This window comes from Mesoplodon mirus, assembly GCF_964341445.2.
Source record: "Mesoplodon mirus genome assembly, chromosome: 8".
Taxonomy (NCBI): Eukaryota; Metazoa; Chordata; class Mammalia; order Artiodactyla; family Ziphiidae; genus Mesoplodon; species Mesoplodon mirus.
In genome coordinates, this window is record NC_138984.1 from 34735255 (window position 1) to 34757643 (window position 22389).

Consider the following 22389-nt stretch of genomic DNA (forward strand, 5'->3'; position numbering starts at 1 on the left):
CAGTAACATAAGCAAAATGAGAAGACAGAAAAACACACAGCAGGAGAAGGAGCAAGATAAAAACCCACCAGACCTAACAAATGAAGAGGTAATAGGCACTCTACCTGAAAAAGAATTCAGAATAATGATGGAAAAGATGATCCAAGATTCTATTTCCCAGATCCAAAATCTTGGAAATAGAATAGACAAAATGCAAGAAACAGTTAACAAGGACCTAGAAGAACTAAAGATGAATCAAGCATCGATTAAAAACACAATACATGAAATAAAAAATACTCTAGACGGGATCAATAGCAGAATAACTGAGGCAGAAGAACGGATAAGTGAGGTGGAAGATAAAATAGTGGAAATAACTGCTGCAGAGCAAAATAAAGAAAAAAGAATGAAAAGAACAGAGGACAGTCTCAGAGACCTCTGGGACAACATTAAACGCACCAACATTCGAATTATAGGGGTTCCAGAAGAAGAAGAGAAAAAGAAAGGGACTGAGAAAATATTTGAAGAGATTATAGTTGAAAACTTCCCTAATATGGGAAAGGAAATAGTTAATCAAGTCCAGGAGGCACAGAGAGTCCCATACAGAATAAATCCAAGGAGAAATACGCCAAGACACATATTAATCAAACTGTCAAAAATTAAACACAAAGAAATCATATTAAAAGCAGCAAGGCAAAAACAACAAATAACACACAAGGGAATCCCCATCAGGATAACAGCTGATCTCTCAGCAGAAACTCTACAAGCCAGAAGGGAGTGGCAGGACATACTTAAAGTGATGAAGGAGAAAAACCTGCAACCAAGATTACTCTACCCAGCAAGGATCTCATTCAGATTTGATGGAGAAATTAAAACGTTTACAGACAAGCAAAAGCTGAGAGAGTTCAGCACCACCAAACCAGCTTTACAACAAATGCTAAAGGAACTTCTCTAGGCAAGAAACACAACAGAAGGAAAAGACCTACAATAATGAACCCAAAACAATTAAGAAAATGGGAATAGGAACATACATATCGATAATTACCTTAAATGTAAATGGACTAAATGCTCCCACCAAAAGACACAGAGTGGCTGAATGGATACAAAAACAAGACCCATCTATATGCTGTCTACAAGAGACCCACTTCAGACCTAGAGACACATACAGACTGAAAGTAAGGGGATGGAAAAAGATATTCCATGCAAATGGAAACCAAAAGAAAGCTGGAGTAGCAATTCTCATATCAGACAAAATAGACTTTAAAATAAGGACTACTAGAAGAGACAAAGAAGGACACTACATAATGATCAAGGGATCGATCCAGGAAGAAGATATAACAATTGTAAATATTTATGCACCAAACATAGGAGCACCTCAATACATAAGGCAAATACTAACAGCCATAAAAGGAGAAATCGACAGTAACACACTCATAGTAGGGGACTTTAACACCCCACTTTCACCAATGGACAGATCATCCAAAATGAAAATAAATAAGGAAACACAAGCTTTAAATGATACATTAAACAAGATGGACTTAATTGATATTTATAGGACATTCCATCCAAAAACAACAGAATACACATTTTTCTCAAGTGCTCATGGAACATTCTCCAGGATAGATCATATCTTGGGTCACAAATCAAGCCTTGGTAAATTTAAGAAAATTGAAATTGTATCAAGTATCTTTTCCGACCACAATGCTATGAGACTAGATATCAATTACAGGAAAAGATCTGTAAAAAATACAAACACATGGAGGCTAAACAATACACTACTTAATAACGAAGTGATCACTGAAGAAATCAAAGAGGAAATTAAAAAATACCTAGAAACAAATGACAATGGAGACACGACGACCCAAAACCTATGGGATGCAGCAAAAGCAGTTCTAAGAGGGAAGTTTATAGCAATACAATCCCACCTTAAGAAACAGGAAACATCTCGAATAAACAACCTAACCTTGCACCTAAAGCAATTAGAGAAAGAAGAACAAAAACATCCCAAAGTTAGCAGAAGGAAAGAAATCATAAAAATCAGATCAGAAATAAATGAAAAAGAAATGAAGGAAACGATAGCAAAGATCAATAAAACTAAAAGCTGGTTCTTTGAGAAGATAAACAAAATTGATAAACCATTAGCCAGACTCATCAAGAAAAAAAGGGAGAAGACTCAAATCAATAGAATTAGAAATGAAAAAGGAGAAGTAACAACTGACACTGCAGAAATACAAAAGATCATGAGAGATTACTATAAGCAACTCTATGCCAATAAAATGGACAACCTGGAAGAAATGGACAAATTCTTAGAAATGCACAACCTGCCAAGACTGAATCAGGAAGAAATAGAAAATATGAACAGACCAATCACAAGCACTGAAATTGAAACTGTGATAAAAAATCTTCCAACAAACAAAAGCCCAGGACCAGATGGCTTCACAGGCGAATTCTATCAAGCATTTAGAGAAGAGCTAACACCTATCCTTCTGAAACTCTTCCAAAATATAGCAGAGGGAGGAACACTCCCAAACTCATTCTACGAGGCCACCATCACCTTGATACCAAAACCAGGCAAGGATGTCACAAAGAAAGAAAACTACAGGCCAATATCACTGATGAACATAGATGCAAAAATCCTCAACAAAATACTAGCAAACAGAATCCAACAGCACATTAAAAGGATCATACACCATGATCAAGTGGGGTTTATTCCAGGAATGCAAGGATTCTTCAATATACGCAAATCAATCAACGTGATACACCATATTAACAAATTGAAGGAGAAAAACCATATGATCATCTCAATAGATGCAGAGAAAGCTTTTGACAAAATTCAACACCCATTTATGATAAAAACCCTGCAGAAAGTAGGCATAGAGGGAACTTTCCTCAACATAATAAAGGCCATATATGACAAACCCACAGCCAGCATCGTCTTCAATGGTGAAAAACTGAAACCATTTCCACTAAGATCAGGAACTAGACAAGGTTGCCCACTTTCACCACTCTTATTCAACCTAGTTTTGGAAGTTTTAGCCACAGCAATCAGAGAAGAAAAGGAAATAAAAGGAATCCAAATTGGAAAAGAAGAAGTAAAGCTGTCACTGTTTGCAGATGACATGATACTATACATAGAGAATCCTAAAGATGCTACCAGAAAACTACTAGAGTTAATCAACGAATTTGGTAAAGTTGCAGGATACAAAATTAATGCACAGAAATCTCTGGCATTCCTATATACTGATGATGAAAAATCTGAAAGTGAAATCAAGGAAACACTCCCATTTACCATTGCAACAAAAAGAATAAAATATCTAGGAATAAACCTACCTAAGGAGACAAAAGACCTGTATGCAGAAAATTATAAGACACTGATGAAAGAAATTAAAGATGATACAAATAGATGGAGAGATGTACCATGTTCTTGGATTGGAAGAATCAACATTGTGAAAATGACTCTACTACCCAAAGCAATCTACAGGTTCAATGCAATCCCTATCAAACTACCACTGGCATTTTTCACAGAACTAGAACAAAAAATTTCACAATTTGTATGGAAACACAAAAGACCCCGAATAGCCAAAGCAATCTTGAGAACGAAAAATGGAGCTGGAGGAATCAGGCTCCCTGACTTCAGACTATACTACAAAGCTACAGTAATCAAGACAGTATGGTACTGGCACAAAAACAGAAAGATAGATCAATGGAACAGGATAGAAAGCCCAGAGTTAAACCCACGGACATATGGTCACCTTATCTTTGATAAAGGAGGCAGGAATGTACAGTGGAGAAAGGACAGTCTCTTCAATAAGTGGTGCTGGGAAAACTGGATAGGGACATGTAAAAGTATGAGATTAGATCACTCCCTAACACCATACACAAAAATAAGCTCAAAATGGATTAAAGACCTAAATGTAAGGCCAGACACTATCAAACTCTTAGAGGAAAACATAGGCAGAACACTCTATGACATAAATCACAGCAAGATCCTTTTTGACCCACCTCCTAGAGAAATGGAAATAAAGACAAAAATAAACACATGGGACCTAATGAAACTTAAAAGCTTTTGCACAGCAAAGGAAACCATAAACAAGACCAAAAGACAACCCTCAGAATGGGAGAAAATATTTGCAAATGAAGCAACTGACAAAGGATTAATCTCCAAAATTTATAAGCAGCTCATGCAGCTCAATAACAAAAAAACAAACAACCCAATCCAAAAATGGGCAGAAGACCTAAATAGACATTTCTCCACAGAAGATATACAGACTGCCAACAAACACATGAAAGGATGCTCAACATCTTTACTCATTAGAGAAATGCAAATCAAAACTACAATGAGATATCATCTCACACCAGTCAGAATGGCCATCATCAAAAACTCTAGAAACAATAAATGCTGGAGAGGGTGTGGAAAAAAGGGAACACTCTTGCACTGCTGGTGGGAATGTGAATTGGTACAGCCGCTATGGAGAACGGTATGGAGGTTCCTTAAAAAACTACAAATAGAACTACCATATGACCCAGCAATCCCACTACTGGGCATATACCCTGAGAAAACCATAATTCAAAAAGAGACATGTACCAAAATGTTCATAGCAGCCCTATTTACAATAGCCCGGAGATGGAAACAACCTAAGTGTCCATCATCGGATGAATGGATAAAGAAGATGTGGCACATATATACAATGGAGTATTACTCAGCCATAAAAAGAAATGAAATTGAGCTATTTGTAATGAGGTGGATGGACCTAGAGTCTGTCATACAGAGTGAAGTAAGTCAGAAAGAGAAAGACAAATACTGTATGCTAACACATATATATGGAATTTAAGAAAAAAAAATGTCATGAAGAACATAGGGGTAAGACAGGAATAAAGACACAGACCTACTAGAGAATGGACTTGAGGATATGGGGAGAGGGAAGGGTAAGCTGTGACAAAGTGAAAGAGCGGCATGGACATATATACACTACCAAACGTGAGGTAGATAGCTAGTGGGAAGCAGCCGCATAGCACAGGGAGATCAGCTCGGTACTTTGTGACCGCCTGGAGGGGTGGGATAGGGAGGGTGGGAGGGAGACGCAAAAGGGAGGGGATATGGAAACATATGTATATGTATAACTGATTAAATTTGTTATAAAGCAAAAAAATAAAATAAAATAAAATTAAGACAAAAAAAAAAAAAAAAAAAAAACTTTTTCATAGAATCAAGATGATCTTCCAGTAGTTGATTGCCTTCCAGAAAAGAACTCAGTAGTTCTTAGAGGAAGATATAAAAACCCAGAGTCTCTATTACATATCCTTCACAATGCCCATCATATAATAAAAAATTGCTATTCATAGGGAAATAAAAACAGACAATAGGGGTAAACCCACAGGTGACCCAAATGTTTGAATCTGCAGACTGGAACGTTATAACTATCATAAATGTGTCAAAGTGCAAAAGGAGGACAAAATGGATGATCACAATGGGAATTTTGAAGAGAATGGAAACTAAAAAGAACCAAATGGAGATTATAGATATGAAAAATATAATATTGACATGAAAAATTCATTTGAAATGTTTCAAAGCATTCTGAACAGAACAGAAGGATCTGTTAACTGAAAGACAAGTCAATAGAAATCATTCAAATTGAGGCTCAGAGAGAATAAAGATTAAAAAATGGAAAAGACCAGTGGGCAACATCACTGAATTTATAGATGTGTAATTATATGCCAGAAGGAAAGAAGAGGAAGTATTTAGAGTACTTAATATTTTAGAATTTTCTCTGCCAAACATTTTCCAAAGTCGATGAAAGACATCAATCTATAGATTCAAGAAACTCAGTGAACCTCAAGCAGAATAAGTACAAAGATGATCACACCAAAATATATCATGGTCAAACTGCGAAAAATAAAAAATAAAAAGAAAATCTTAAAGGTAGCCAGAGGGAAAAAACACATGACATTCAAGTGAACAACAGTAAGAATAACAGCATACTTCCCATCAGAAACAGTGGAGGTCAGGGACTATCCTTGGTGGTCCAGTGGTTAAGAATCTGCCTTCCAATGCAGGGGCTGCGGGTTCGATCCCAGGTTGGGTGACTAAGATCCCACATGCCACAGGGAAACTAAGTCTGTGTGCCACAACTACTGAGCCCACGTGCACTAGAGCCCGTGTGCCGCAACAAAGAGCCCGTGTACCACAACAAAAGATCCCACATGCCGCAACAAAGATCCTGCATACCTCAACTAAGACTTGACACAGCCAAATAAATTAAATAAATAAATAAAAATTTTAAAGAAGTGGAGGTCAGGTGTCAAGCGAATGCCGTCTTACAAGTGGTAAAAATAAGGTCAACCTAGATTTCTAAATCCAATGAAAATATTCTCCTAAAAGACTGTGAAAGACAAAAGCTGAGGGTTTGTATCATTTTAATAAACATCAAAGGAACGTTGATCCCAAATGGAAGTCCAGATTCACAGGAAGGAATGAAGAACACTGGTAATGGTAAATATATGGGTAAAAATAAAAGACTATTGAAAAGAAGACAATAAATAAAAAGACTATTTTAGAAATGTTCTCCAAAAGACTAGACTGGGTTTTTTTTACATATATACATTTAAATTTTTAAAATTATATATTGGAATAGTTGATTAACAATGTTGTGTTTCAGATATACAGCAAAGTGGTTCAGTTATACATATACATGTATCTATTTTTCAAATTCTTTTCCCGTTTAGGTTATTACAGAATATTTCTAAATTAATTAATTAATTTTTGGCTGTGTTGGATCCTCGTTGCTGCGCACGGGCTTTCTCTAGTTGCCGGCGAGTGGGGGCTACTATTTGTTGTGGTGCATGGGTTTCTCACTGTGGTAGATTCTCTTGTTGTGGAGCGTAGACTCTAGGTACGTGGGCTTCGGTAGTTGTGGCATGCGGGCTCTGTAGTTATGGCTCACGGGCTCTAGAGCACAGGCTCAGTAGTTGTGGCACACAGCCTTAGTGTCTCTTTGGGATCTCCCTGGATCAGGGAATGAACCCGTGTCCCCTACATTGGATTCTTAACCACTGCACCACCAGGGAGGTCCTTATTACAGAATATTGAGCAGCGTTCCCTGTGCTATACAGTAGGTTTTTGCTGGTTATCTATTTTTAAATATAGCAGTCCATACATGTCAGTCCCAAACTCCCAGTCTATCCCTCCCTCCACACCCTTCCCCTGTGGTAACCATAATTTCGTTCTCTAAGTCTCTGAGTCTGTTTCTGTTTTGTAAATAAGTTCATTTTTATATATATTTTTTAGATTTCACATATAAGGGAAATCATATGATATTTGTCTTTCTTACTTCATTTAGTATGATAATCTTCAGGTCCATCCATGTTGCCACAAATGGCATTATTTCATTCTTTTTAATGGCTGAGTAATATTCCATTGTATGTATGTACTACATTTTCTTTATCCATTCCTTCATCACTGGACATTTAGGTTGCTTCCATGTCTTGGCTATTGTAAACAGCGCTGCAGTGAACATTGGCATGCATGTATCCTTTCGAATATTTGTTTTTCTCTGGATATATGCCCAGGAGTGGGATTGCTGGATCATATGATAGCTCTATTTTTAGTTTTTTAAGGAACCTCCATACTGTTCTCCATAATGGCTGTACCGATTTACATTCCCACCAACAGTGCAAGAGGGTTCCCTTTTCTCCACACCCTCTCCAGCATTTATTGTCTGTAGACTTTTTGATGATGGCCATTGTGACTGGTTTGAGGTGATACCTCATTGTAGTTTTGATTTGCATTTCTCTAATAATTAGCGATGTTGAGCATCTTTTCATGTGCCTCTTGGCCATCTGTTTATCTTCTTTGGAGAAATGTCTGTTTAGGTCTTCTGCCCATTTTTTTGATTGGATTGTTTGCTTTTTTGTTATGGAGCTGCCTGAGCTGTTGGTAAATTTTGGAGATTGATCCCTTGTCAGTCTCATCGTTTGTAAATATTTTCTTCCATTCTGTGGGTTGTCTTTTCATTTTGTTTATGGTTTCCTTTGATGTGCAAAAGCTTTTGAGTTTAATTATATCCCATTTCTTTATTTTTGGTTTTATTTCCATTACTCTAAGAGATGGATTAAAAAAGATAATTTTTGTGATTTATGTCAAAGAGAGTTCTGCCTATTTTTTCCTCTAAGAGTTTTATAGGATCCAGTCTTACATTTAGGTCTTTAATTCATTTTGAGTTTATTTTTGTTTATGGTGTTAGAGAATGTCCTAATCTCATTTTTTTTACATGTAGCTGTCTAGTTTTCCCAGCACCATTTATTACAGAGACTATCTTTTCTCCACTGTATAATCTTGCCTCCTTTGTCATAGATTAATTGAACATAGGTGCATGCATTTATTTCTGGACTTTCTATCATGTTCCATTGATCTATATTTCTGTTTTTGTGCCAGTACCATCTTTACTATCATTACTATGAATTCGTTTTTGGGTCAATTGCCCATCTCCACTTCCCTTAGTTGTTCTTGTTCCTTCATCTAGGGTTTTGTCTTCTTCCTTCATCTAGGACATATTCCTCTGCTGTCTCATTTTATCTTTCTTTCTGTGATTGTGGTTTCCATTCCACAGGCTCCAGGGTGTAGTTCTTCTCGCCTCTGCTCTCTGCCCCCTGGTCGTTGAGGCTGCCTAAGAGCCTTGTGCAGGCCTCCTGGTGGGAGGGCCTGGTTCCTGCCTGCTGGTAGGTGGAGCTGGGTCTTGTCCCTCTGGTGGGCAGGGCCATGTCAAGGTGTGTGTTTACCCACAGCTCTGTGCTCAGGAAGACTTTAAGCAGCCTGTCTGCTGATGAGTGGGGCTGTGTTCCTGCCCTGTTGATTGTTTGGCCTGGGGCATCACAGCACTGGAGCCTACAGGCTGTTGGGTGGGGTCGAAGACTAGAGTGTTTCAAAAAATTAATGGTGATGAATGGTAGCATTTATAGCATTTGTAGAAGTGAAATATATAAGAATAGTACAAAGGATGAGTAGTGTAAATGGAATCATGCTATTGTACATGATATGGTATAATTTTAATTCAAGATATACTGCAGTATGTTAAGGATGCATATTTTAACCGCTAGAGCAACCATGAAAAATAATACAAAAATGTATTAGAAAAGAAGAAAGCAGTCCTTACTGTGTCTATTTGTTGGAGAGAAGTTACCTATAAATTTTTCACCTCTGAAAATTGAGTATCTTTTTCTCCTTTTGCGTGTGTGTATGTTTCTTTTTTTTTTGTATTTAAAAAAATTAACTCTGATGTGTCTGTATTTGGATTTTTCTGTTTATGCTATTGGGATTTGTTGGTCTGCTTAAACTAGATTGTTGCTGTTCATCAGTTCTGAAAAGTTCTAAGCCATTATCTCTTCAGTACTGTCTCTCTGTCCCATTTTCTTGATCCTTTATTTTCTTTCCTGGAACTTTAACATATGTTAGATGTTCTTACACTATTGCACTGTTGTCCATATCTTTTAACTTTTTTTCAATGTTTTCCATCACTCTGTCTCTCTTTGCATTCTGAATAATTCCTTTGATCTGTATTCCAGTTCACTAATTCTCATATGTTGCAGTGAATCTGTGGTTGAGTCCATACACTGAGTGTTTTTATTCAATTATTTTAGTTTTCATTTCCACAAGTTCTATTTAGTTTTTTGTTCAAACTTGCTAAATGACTTCTAAAGTTTCCTGGTCCTGGGCTATATTTTCAGCTTGTCTTTTATTCCTTTAAATAAAGTAAGCATAGTTCTTTAAAATTCCAATACTTCAAGCTTTTATGGTCTATTTTTCCTGATCTCATTCGTGGTGCTTCGTTTCCTTGCTGTCTTAATTATTGCTGACTTTGGTATGCTCATTTTCCTTGGAAAATTATATGTGGACTGTTTTTTAAGTCTAGGGTGAAAGTAGCACTTCTAAGGAATACTCGTGTTTGCTTCTAAGGCATACCAAATATTTAAAGAAGAATTAATAGCCGTCTTTCTCACATTCTTCCAAAATATAAAAGAGAAGGGAGCATATCCAAACTCATGTTACAAGGCCAACATTACTGTGATACCAAAACCAGACAAGGACACTACAAGAAAATTCCAGGCTAATATCCCTGATGAACATGGTTGCAAAAATCCTCAACAAATGATTCGCAGACCAAATTCAGCAATACATTAAAAGAATCATACATGTTACATTAATATGATTAAGTAGGATTTTTTCCAGGGATGCAGGGGTAGTTCAACATCTGCAAATCAGTCTATATTATATACCACATTAATAAAAAGGATCAAAATTACATGATCATCTCAATAGATGCAGTCAAAATTCAACATCCATTCATGACAAAAACTCTCAAAAAAGTGGGTAAAAAGGGAATGTACCTCAACATAATGAAGACCATATGTGAAAAACCCACAGCTAATATTATACTCAATGGTGAAAAACTGAAAGCTTTTCCTCTAAGATTAGGAACAAAACAAGGATGCCCACTCTTCCCACTTTATTCAACATGATAATGGAAGTCCTAGCTAGAGCAGTTAGGAAGGAAAAATGAAAGGCATCCAGATTAGAAAGGAAGAAGAAAAACTGTCTCTATTTGCAGATGACATGATCTTATATATAGAAAAATCTAGACTCCACACACACAAAAAAACCTGTTAGAATGAATAAATTGAGTAAAATTGCAGGATACAAAATCAATGTACAAAACCAATTGCATTTCTATACACTAATAACAAACTGTCAGAAAGAAAAATTAAGTCTCATTTACAGTTGCATCAAAAAGAATAAAATACCTAGGGATAAATTTAATCAAGGGGGTGAAAGACCTGTACACTGAAAACTATAAGACATTGATAAAAGAATTTGAAGAAGACACAAATGGATAGGTATTCCATGCTTATGGATTGGAAGAATTAATGCTGTTAAAATGTTCATACTACCTAAAACAATGCAATCTCTATCAAAATTCCAATGGCACTTTTTACAAAAATAGGAAAACAATCCTAAATTTTGTTGTAACCACAAAAGACCCCAAATAACCAAAGCAATCTTGAGAAAGATTAAAGCTAGAGGCATCACACTTCCTGATTTCAAACTATATTACAAAACTATAGTAATCAATATGCTATTGGCATAAAAAGAGACACGTAGCTCAAAGGAACAGAATAGAGAGCCCAAAAATAAACCCACATATATATGGTCAATTAATTTATGATAAAGGAGCCAAGAATATACAATGGGGAAAGGGCAGTTTCTTCAGTAAATGGTGTTGGGGAAACTGGACAGCCACAGGCAAAAGAATGAAACTGGACCACTATCTTATACCATACACAAAAAGAAACTCAAAATAGATTAAAAAGTTGAACATAAGACATGAAACCATAAAATTTCTTGAAGAAAACATAGGAGGTAATTCCTTGACATTGGTCTTAGCAATGATTTTCCTTGGATTTGACCCCCAAAGCAAAGGCAACAAAAGCAAAAATAAACAAGTGGGACTAATTAAACTAAAAAGCTTTTGTACGGCTGAGGAAACCATCAACAAAATGAAAATGTAACCTACAGAATGCAGTAAAATATTTGCAAATCATATATCTGATAAGAGGTTAATGTCCAAAATATATAAAGTACTACAACTCAGTACAAAAAAAAAACCCAAACCAATTAAAAAATGGGTAGAGGATCTGAATAGACATTCTTCCAAAGAAAACATACAAATGGCTAACAGGTCCATGAAAAGGTACTCAACATCAGTAATCATCAGAGAAATGCAAATCAAAACCACAGTGAGATATCACCCCACACCTGGTAAAATGTTGGTGAGGATGTGGAGAAGAGGGAACACTTGTGCACTGTTGGTAGAAATATAAATTGTTGCAGCCACTGTGGAAAAAAATATGGAGGTTCCTCAAAAAATTAGAACTACCAGATGATCTAGCAATTCCTCCTCTGGGTATTTATCCAAAGAAAATGAAATCACGGTCTCAAAAAGGTATCTGCACCCTCATGTTCATCGCAGAGTTTACAACAGCCAAGACGTGGAAACAACCTAAGTGTCCATCCACAGTGAATGGATTAGAAAAATGTGGTATATATACACAATGAAATCTTGTTCAGCCGTAAAAAAGAAAAAACCCTGCCATTTGCAACAACGTGGTTGGATTTGGGCATTATGCTAAGTGAAATAAGTCAGACAGAGAAAGACAAATATGGTAGGTATGATCATTTATATGGACAATCTAAAAAAAAAAAATGAGGGAATTCCCTGGCGGTCCAGGGATTAGGACTCCGTGCTTTCACTGCTGAGGACATGGGTTCAATCCCTGGTAAGGGAACTAAGATCCTGCAAGCTGTGTGGTGCAGCCAAAAAAAAAAAAAAAAGGAAGAAGGGAAAAAAAATGAACTCAAAGAGAACAAATAGATTGGTGGTTGCCAGAGGTGGGGTTTGGGGGTGGGCGAAATGGATGAAGGTGGTCAAAATGTGCAAACTTCCAGTTATAAGATAAATAGATAAATAAGTCCTTGAGATTTAATGTACAGCATGGTGACTGTAGTTAACAATAATGTATTATATATTTGAAAGTTGCTAAGAGAGTAGATCTTAAAAGTTCTCATCACAAGAAAATAATTGTAACTGTGTAATGATGGATATTACCTAAACTTACAGTGATAATCATTTTATAATTTATACAAATATCAAATCATTATGTTGTACAGCTAAAAGTAATACAATGTGGTATGTCAATATCTCAATTAAAAATGTTTTTAAAGGCACCTAGAATATTAGGGTGGGGAGGCATGAGATTTATTTCAAATTAGCAAAAGAGTATATGAACTTTAAAGGACTTATAATGGTATTGTGTTACAAAGCTCAAGGTTGGAAGAGAGTTTCAAGCTGAGACAATGATATACACTTTATCAAAAAGTAAAAGAAAAAAGACAGAAAAGGATGTTGGATGTCTTTTGGTATTAAATGTTTGGATTACCTAGATTATTTGGGTTGGATATTGGTTACTGGACTACCTTTGATAATGTAGTTTCAGTAGAGTATTTAGGCTAAACTTCTGAGTAGAGTTAAGAAGAGAGTGTATAGGCAATGGGTGTTTCCAAAAAATGGGTGTTTCCAAAAAATGGATGTTTCAAAAAGTGTATTTTATGGATGTATTTGTTCAGAAATTATGTCTGAAACTCAGACTGAAAATTTAATGCTTCTTTTCATATGTATTTTGTATCAAGGTCCCTCGACGTCAAGATGATGAGAAGAATAATATTTACTTAGAACTAATGCAACATGACGGTACAAAATATCTTCTCTTATTAGGGAGTGTTCAGGTACATCTTTATGAAGTAATTCAGGTATGTATCAAAATTGTTTTCACCTTGGTATCACATTGTCCAGTTGGTGTTTGTTGTTAAGATTTATCTGTACCTGATGGACTCCTTTTGCTTATTATCTGTGTTAATGTGCTTAGTAAACTCATGTGCTTAGTAAACAATATCTTCCTCTGGCTCAAAAAAAAGTTAGTTTGTAACAGCATAATTTTTTTTTATTTTTATTGCAGTATAATTGCCTTACAATATTGTGTTAGTTTCTACTGTACAGCAAAGTGAATCAGCAATATGTATACATATATCCCTTCTTTTTTGTACTTCCCTTCCATTTAGGTCACCACAGAGCACTGAGTAGAGTTCCCTGTGCTATACAGTAGGCTCTCACCCGTTATCTATTTTATACATAGTATCAATAATGTATATATGTCAGTCCCAATCTCCCAGCTCATCCCATCCCCCACCCGTTTTCCCCTTGGTATCCTTACCTTTGTTCTCTATGTTTTTAAAAATTTATTTTCTGGAAGGGCAATGATACGACCTAAAAGACTAAGCATGCTTGTTTGTTTGTTTCATTTTGTTTTCTGAGATGTTTCTAAACGAGACCCAAACCACAAACTCTCTTAATTGTGAGCACCAGTTTCATTTCAGTTCTTTTATCTTTAGCTGGGCTGCTTGCAGTCTGCCCTGTGCATGTGTCAGCCAAAGTTTTAGGCAGAGTTTATACACAGATTCTGTGGTTCCTTCTCTCTCGCTGTCTACTGCCGCCTGCCCTTTCCTCCAAGAAAAGATAATGATTCTTCTGAACTTTGTATTTAATATTCTCTTGCTCTTTTCATAGTTTTACTACTTAATGTAAGTTACAAAAAAAAAAGTATCTTTTGTGTTTCTAAATATATTATGTTTCTAAGATTAATACACTTAATTTCATTAGCTAGTACTCATTTTTTCACTGCTGTATACGTTCCATGTGAGAGTATTCCCAAGTTTATTTATCTATAATGTTTTTGTTTTTTTTTTTGCTGTACGCGGGCCTCTCACTGTTGCGGCCCCTCCCGTTGCAGAGCACAGGCTCCGGACGCGCAGGCTCAGCGGCCATGGCTCACGGGCCCAGCCGCTCCGCGGCATGTGGGATCTTCCCGGACCGGGGCATGAACCCGTGTCCGCTGCATTGGCAGGCGGACTCTCAACCACTGCGCCACCAGGGAAGCCCTATCTATAATTTTTTAATGGATATTTTGATTGTTTTCTGTTTTTTACTATTGTGCACATTGCTGCAGTGAATTTTTTTGAACATATCTTCCAGTGCGTATCTGCAGAGAGTCTCTACATGAATTGCCCTCTATGAGTCTCTATGATGAATTGCTACATCGTAGGTAAAGAGACCATGTTATTTATTTATCAGAGTTATCAGAGAAAGAAATTTTGGTTATTTATGGATTTCCCCCAAAGCCTTACGATTTTAGCTGTGGTATGCTGCCTCTGTGTATTATCTGTCAGAATTCTTCTACAGGCACTTCTACCTTAATTAAATATTACATCATTTTCCTTATTAGAATTTCTCAGTTACCCCCTTTTTACAACTCAGATCCCAGAAGTGGAAAGTTTACCATGAGGACTTTGGTCTTTTTTTTTTTTTGATGCACTTTTATTGGCTTGATGTTGGCTTGGGCTGATAGTTCTATAATAATATTTAAGCATCTGGGCATCAGGCAATAGAGGAAGATAAGAACTATGAGACAAATGTTTTGCATTTAGTTTGTATCCAGCCCTATTCAAACTAGGCCTAATGGGAGAATAAGTCCCATGGATGAGTTTGGCCCACCTTAAATAGCCAAGTGACCTTTCTTTAAACTTTTATTTTGAGATAATTATAGATTCACAGGCAGCTGAAAGAAATAATACAGCATGATCCTATGTACTCATTTTCCCCCTGATGGTAACATCTTTCAAAACTATGGTAAGTATCACAACCAATCTACAGAACGTTGCCATCTATACAAGGATCCCTTATGTTGCCCTTTTATAGCTACACCCACTTCCTTCCTGCCCTTACCCTTCCTTAACAGTTGGTTACCACCAGTCTGTTCTTCATTTCTGTAATTTTCTCAGTTCAAGGATGTTATATAAATGGAATCATACATTATGTAACCTTTTAGGATTGGTGTGTTTTCACTTAGCATGATTCTGTGGAGAATCTTACAGGTTACTGCATGTATCCATAGTTCATTCCTTTCTGTTGTTGAGTAGTACTTCATGGTGTGAATGTACCACAATTTGCTTAAATATTCGCCCATTGGAGGACATCTGGACTGTTTCCAGTTTTTGGTGGTTATGAATAAGTTACTATATTCACAGGTTTTTGCATGAATATAGTGTTCACTTCTCAGATAAATTTCTGGGTTATAAGGTAGTTTGTGTGTACCGTTTTTAAAGAAACCGCCAAACTGTTTTCCATAGTGGCTGTGCCATCGTACATTCCCACCAGAAATGTGTGAATGATCCAGTTTCTCAGCATCCTCATCAGCATTTGGTAGTTTCACTATTCTTTATTTTAGCCATTCTGATGGCTGTGTAGTGTTATTGTGGTATTAATTTGCAGTTCCCTAACAGCTAATAATGTTGAACATCTTTTTAGGAGGGCCTTTTTTTTCTTCTGGTTTTATTGAGATGTAATTTACATGCAGCACTTTACAAGTTTAAGGTATTCAGCATAATGATTTGGCTTACATACCTGATGAAATGATTACCACAATAAGTTTTATGAATATCCATCATCTCATATAGACAAAACGCTAAAGAAATAGAGAAAAAATTTTTTTATGATGAGCAGAACTCTTAGGATTTACTCCCTTAATAACTTTCGTGTAACATGCCATGGTGTTCATTGTTTTTATCATGTTGTACACGACATCTCTAGTACTTATTTATCTTGTAAGTAGAAGTTTGTACCCTTTGACTGCCTTGATAAATTAAAAGGCCTTTTACAATTTATGATGGTAGTCAACAAATTTATGCTTATCTCTTTGGTCTCTAAAGCTTGAGCTGTATCATTTGCTATTTGGGTCATATGCAGGGATAGATTATAGACCACTTGATTATAGAACTACTAGCCATGGTAGAAATCCTCATGCAGATTGGTAAAATCTAGTACTTGGTTGAGTTGGAAAGACCTGATGATAAGACCCAAACTACAGATCATGTTTGGAAACATGGGAGGGCCATCTGATTGTAAAACAATTATCTCACTTGTATACTTGGAAAGTACACGTGTATTGTTTATGATTACCAATTGGTATCAATTGCTTTCTGAATATAATTGGCCTGATTTTGGAGGACAAATATGCTGAATTGAATTAAATAAATCACATAATAGGTTTTATATAACTTTATAAAATAAGTAATTGGGGCTTCCCTGGTTGCACAGTGGTTAAGAATCCACCTGCCAATGCAGGGGACACGGATTAGAGCCCTGGTCTGGGAAGATCCCACATGCCGCGGGGCAACTAAGCCCGTGCACCACAACTACTGAGCCCGCGTGCCACAACTACTGAAGCCCATGCGCCTAGAGCCCGTGCTCCACAACAAGAGAAGCCACCGCAATGAGAAGCCCACGCACTGCAACTAAGAGTAGCCCCCACTCACTGCAACTAGAGAAAGCCCATGCACAGCAACGAAGACCCAATGCAGCCAAAAAACAAAAAAAGTAATTGGTCTGTACTTGTATCATTAATCCCTTGTTCCTTCCTATCCCTGATACATTTTGGATTTCTTTGAGGCTCTGGGAGAAACCAGAAACATCAGCTAATTGTTAAGGTCTGGGGTCCAATTAAGGCATATAAGTATATTGGAGTTTATAATATTTCTGTATTGATTATAGAAGGGAATGTAATGTTAATTTTGGAATGAATTGCAATACCATTTGTGTTCATTGGTTTGGCTATATGATCCATAGCAGATGAGCCTAAGACTAGGTGATAAATTCAACAATTAGAAAGATTGATAGCTACTGTAATTATTTGAGAAAGGCAATAGAAAATTCAAAGGTGTGGAAGATTGTTAGAGTAATGCCTCCTAAAGAATCATGCCTCCCGGTATCTATACCTTTGAGTAGTCTACAGTGCTCCCCACCCCGACTACTGCGTTTAGCCATGTAACTTGCTTTGGACGGAGCAGAATCAAATTCAGGACAGGGAACCAAGTAGCTCATTGTCACACATTGAAACTCATCAGTGGAGCTGGGTGAAGGCAAGCCTAAAACTCAGTGGATTTGGATGAGTTAGATGCACATTCAGGATGAACATTTAATTGGCTTCAATGAAGACTCAACTGGGTAGATCTCAGTGGGACCGTCAGAAATAACTCAAAGACATTTACAGTAGTTAAAAGTATGACTAAAAGTTTACTTATATATGAGGGAGATGAATCAGTAGGTTGAGTTTTCCATCAAAAGCAGAGACACCATTTTTAAAAGAAAAAAGCAGTCTTGGAACAGTAAGATGTTTCCCCACTCCCCACTTTGGGGAAAGGGAAGCTTTAAAAAGCAAGAAGCTATAAAGAGCATGTTGACAGGATCATTAAGGAGATCAATTTCAATTACTTATGAATTTTCTGAGAAATCTTGTGACTTTATATGAAGAATATATATTGTATGCTAATTTTATGTGATGTCTGTCATTGTACCACCACCTGTTATTTTCCTCATTATAATGCCTCACCAGAAACTGAGAGGACAGGTGTTAAATAGGTTCTTGTGGATTGCTATGTTTTGGGGGTTCAGAGGACATGTAGAGCAGGTGCCAAAATTTTCACTAAATGAGAATTAGTGACCAGAATGTCTGAAAGACATTCCAGAGAGCATGAGCCTTAGAAGAGGAAAACTTTTTATCTGTATAATAAGATAATAAATAATAAGATCTGGAAGCAATAGAAGAGAGTATGGAGGATGCTACCCCACCACCTAACCTTGAGATATGTGGGCCTTCACTTGAGGAGTCTGTAATGGAAGCGGCATCCTTAGTGGTGAGGCAGGTCTGAGCTAAAGAAAGCTGGAAATGTTTAGTGGAGCAGTTAAAGATGTAAGGTTGCTTGTCAACCATGGAATGGGGGTTCCATGAGCCACAGTGGAAAATGCTGGAAAGAAAGAGAACCATTGAATGTTGGATTAGATGGGAGGACTCATAGCACAGCAGAGATGATCAGAGATGGTGACCAAGGATACCAAATGTTTCCCTGGTTAAAAAGATCCCAACAGTCCCCAAGAGATGAGAAAAGCACTCAGTTCTGTCATGAGTCAGCCTATCATGTAGATTCATGTTTAACCCCTCAGAAGGAGTGCAGGCCTGGCAGTTCCTCTAAGTATAAGCAGCAGGAACATTTTTCTTTAAAATATAAATGTAAATATTAATATTTATTTCTGGTACAACCTGGAATTTTTATTTTCTTCCAAACATTCATTATTTTTGTATTTTAGCTATTAAATTTATATGTGCATTAAACATCATTACCTGATTTTTTAAAATTTATGAAATGATTTAGATAATATACAAGAGACTACATCAGTGATTCTATATTTAAGAATTTTATTGTTTGTTACTTTTTCTAGAGAGGGTGCTTTACTGAAGAACTCCGAATGTTGAATAAAAACACAGTAAGAACTTTACTGAAACTTCCAAAGCTTTGTGCACGCACTTAACATTTCATGTAACTATTCTGATACTGTTTTTATTCTTTTGTTACCCTACCAGTCACTGTTTGAACTAATGGAAATATATTAAATAGAAAGTATAGTATTTGCTCACAGTCTTCATCTCCACCATTTTTTTAAAATGCTGCTATCTTACTGCTAAATGGTGAACACAAAAATTAGAAATCATTGGGTAAGAGAGGAAAATGCCTCTGGCTGCTTCTTTGCATAGCCTTAGGATCCTCACATACTGAATTGAGGAAATATTATTTTCCTCCTTAAGGAGTTTCTAAAGAGTTGTTTACAGTTCTTACTTGAATTCCTTTTTAAGTACTTAAAAATTATTATCTTGATTAATTGATCATCTACTCAGAGAGGCTTCTGCTGCCAATAGCCAGATCGGGGATAGGAAACATAAAAAACAGAATGATGGACATTTGAGGGCATAACCTCTGACACCCTCCTTCATTTCACATATGAGCCAGCTGTGGTTCAGAGAGATGAAATCACTTGTCTAAATCAAAATTTTTTCTGAAAATGGAAGTGGAGATGGGAAAAGTGTGAATAAATACTTAAAAATATTATATACATGGATATGAATACATATATACATATGTATATATGTATCTCTGTATAATTCTATTAACAATTGTAAATTGATATTTTTCATATTTTAATCATGTAATACTCCTTAACTTTAATGTAAGGTTTTTAACATTTCAGGAATGTCATAGATTCTTCTATAGGAGTTACTTGTGTAAATTTTTTTTAATCAAGAGATTCATGCTTTGGTTTTTCTAACTTATAGATTTGTGAGGTAAAAATATCACTTGTTATCACCTCTCCATTAAAATATCTTTCTGATCAAACAATAAAATAAATTTGGCACATGTTTAGTTTATCTGCAGGGCAGAAGTGGAATTTATGTTCTCCTATGGAAACTTTGGTTATGGATTTTCACATCAGGTTAGTTCCCCTCTTTTAAAAATAATTCTACTGCAGCTCTTCAGTTAAATCATCCTCCTGAGCCTCTATCCTTTCCAGTTTGATAAAATCTTTAAAATATGTTTAAAAGAACACCATTTTTCTCTAGCCTAAAGAAAAATGAAACTTTACCATTGTTTGTTTATACATTTTTAAATAATGAGATTTTATTCAAACTGTCTTTATTATAATACTTGTGTGTGTGTGTACACATACTCTTACATAATTGAAAACAAAATTAAGTATTCAAGAAATGAATGTGGATTTTTATATCTAAAAATAATCATTAAAATAGAGTCATTGATGTTATTCAGATATTTTGTACTTTAATCACATATAATCCTTTCTCCCCATGATTATTTCAACATCATCCCTTCTTGATTCATCAAGAGAGTAATATGCCCAAAGAAGGTATCTTCCTAGGTTTAGCCTGCCCCTTTAAATTTACTACATATATCCATGTTGCAGAGAAAATTTTTGTACATTAACCTATATCCTTTTCTTTCATTATGTCCTCAGGCCGGATTCCTAGAATGGAAATCATTGTCAGTAATGGCCTTTTCAAGGAATTGTTCTAGAAAAATTATACCAACATATATTCTTACCAAGTGTTTGAAAGAAATCTTGATATCCCTGGGTACTGTCACAGCTTTGGGGCATTTATAAATTCAGTCCCATTAGTACTGCAGTTATATAGGAGAAATGACCCATATACTTTACATATAATCTTTAATTTTCAGTTTTTGCTATTTTTCATATTCTTGGCTGTTTTTTAATTAGGAACTGAGAGTCGGTACATCAGTCTTATTAAATAAGTCTACTGCTGTGTGTTAACAGGGAAATCCCTGTAAAATGTATTTTTAAATTTTGCCTGTGGTATAATGTTTTTTAATACATTTTGAGTCACAGGTAAGTAATATATTGATGAAAGCCACTAGACACAAGCTTTTTTTCTTTTCCCCTTTCTACTTTGATTTTTCTTTCTTTTCATTTTGCCTATTTTCTTATCATAAATTAGACCTTATAGGGATCCCTAATCAGTCCTAAACTGTGTCACAAAAGGCTTAGTCCTTTTTGTGACATAGTTTATGAGTACCAAGTTCAGAGATAGGTGTTGTATCTGGATATAACATGTAACAACCCCATTCTTAGGGAGATAGATCCTTTTCAAATAAGACTGGGCAAATACTGTATTGTTTTATGTAGGTGGACTCTACTAAAAACTAGGAACAAAGGCATTGTAAGGAAAAGAGTGGGAAATTTAATAAAAGTTCTATTTGATTTTATGTCCATGAACTTTTCAGTAACATAGTCCTCTACTTACCTATCATGATAATGTATAAAGAGGACTTGCACTGGAGGAGATAAAGTTGCATTCAAATGTTGGCTCTCATGCCTATTGGGTAACCCTTGAACAATTACTGATCTTCAGTATTATCTGTAAAATAGGCATAGTTATCTACCTCATAGGATTATTGGGATGATTAAATAATATTAAAGATGCAAAATTCTTGGCAGATACTTAGTGCTCAATGTTAATTCTTTCGTCCTCTCTTAATTCCTTTCTTCTTTATATATATCATTTAAGTCCTGGGAGATAGTAGTATTAGGATGAACTGGAATTGTAACTAAACAGTGTTAATATATACTTATTATTTTCCTCAGTTAAAACCTCTTCAGGAAATTATTAAGCCATCTATGTTTATGAATATTGCACCACCTCCAGAAAGAACAGACCCTCTGACGTAAGTGTTAAAGTCTTATTAACACAGTTATATCATGTGGCATTTAAAATATGTAATCCATTTGATGGAGAATTTTGGTTGTCTTAAGACATGGCCAGAATGAACTAGACTCCAAGATAAAGAAAGCAGTGAATTGTTTTGTTTAAGGGGGAAGATATTTTGAGTTTCTGGGTGTAGCCCTGGAGAGAGGAGTTGAGGAAGTCTGGAGATAAGAAGAGAAGGGTTGCCAACTTTGTGGCTGAAGGAGGGAAGGGAGGGGAAGCCTAACGAGGAAAGTTGGCCAGTGAGATGTTCCTTTTGCAGAAAGAGGTGAGGAACTTTTAAGATCAAGATGCCTAATAGTTGCCAGTTTTCTGCTCTGCAGTATGGTAGCATTACCCCTCACTTCCACACACTCCAGTTGTTATTTCCAAATTTTCAGCAAAAAGCCTATGGTCAAAAAAATGCAATTAGCAGGCCAAAAGTAACTTAACATATAGTATGTCAATTAGTCTTGCAATTTCAACAGTAGAAATAGATCAAAGAAAAATGAGCACCTGAAAGAGAGATATTTAATCTATGGTGCTATCCAAGAATAAGGAATGGAAAATACTTGAATTGAGATTGAGGAAATTAGGTATAGAATAGGAAATTATATTCTGAAGTGCTGATTTCCTATCAGCACTGGG

The 22389-nt window shown here is 36.0% G+C and overlaps 1 protein-coding gene across 1 annotated transcript in view; it reads left to right on the top strand.

Moving 5' to 3' along the window:
- The window catches only part of C2CD6 (C2 calcium dependent domain containing 6), a gene marked incomplete at its 5' end in the record, with an annotated part of 135987 nt that overhangs the window by 29512 nt on the left and 84086 nt on the right, over positions 1-22389 (top strand). The window contains 4 exon segments of the mRNA XM_082630409.1: positions 13214-13333; positions 18912-18956; positions 19890-19958; positions 21642-21721. Coding sequence (XP_082486535.1) covers positions 13214-13333; positions 18912-18956; positions 19890-19958; positions 21642-21721 — 314 coding nt within the window.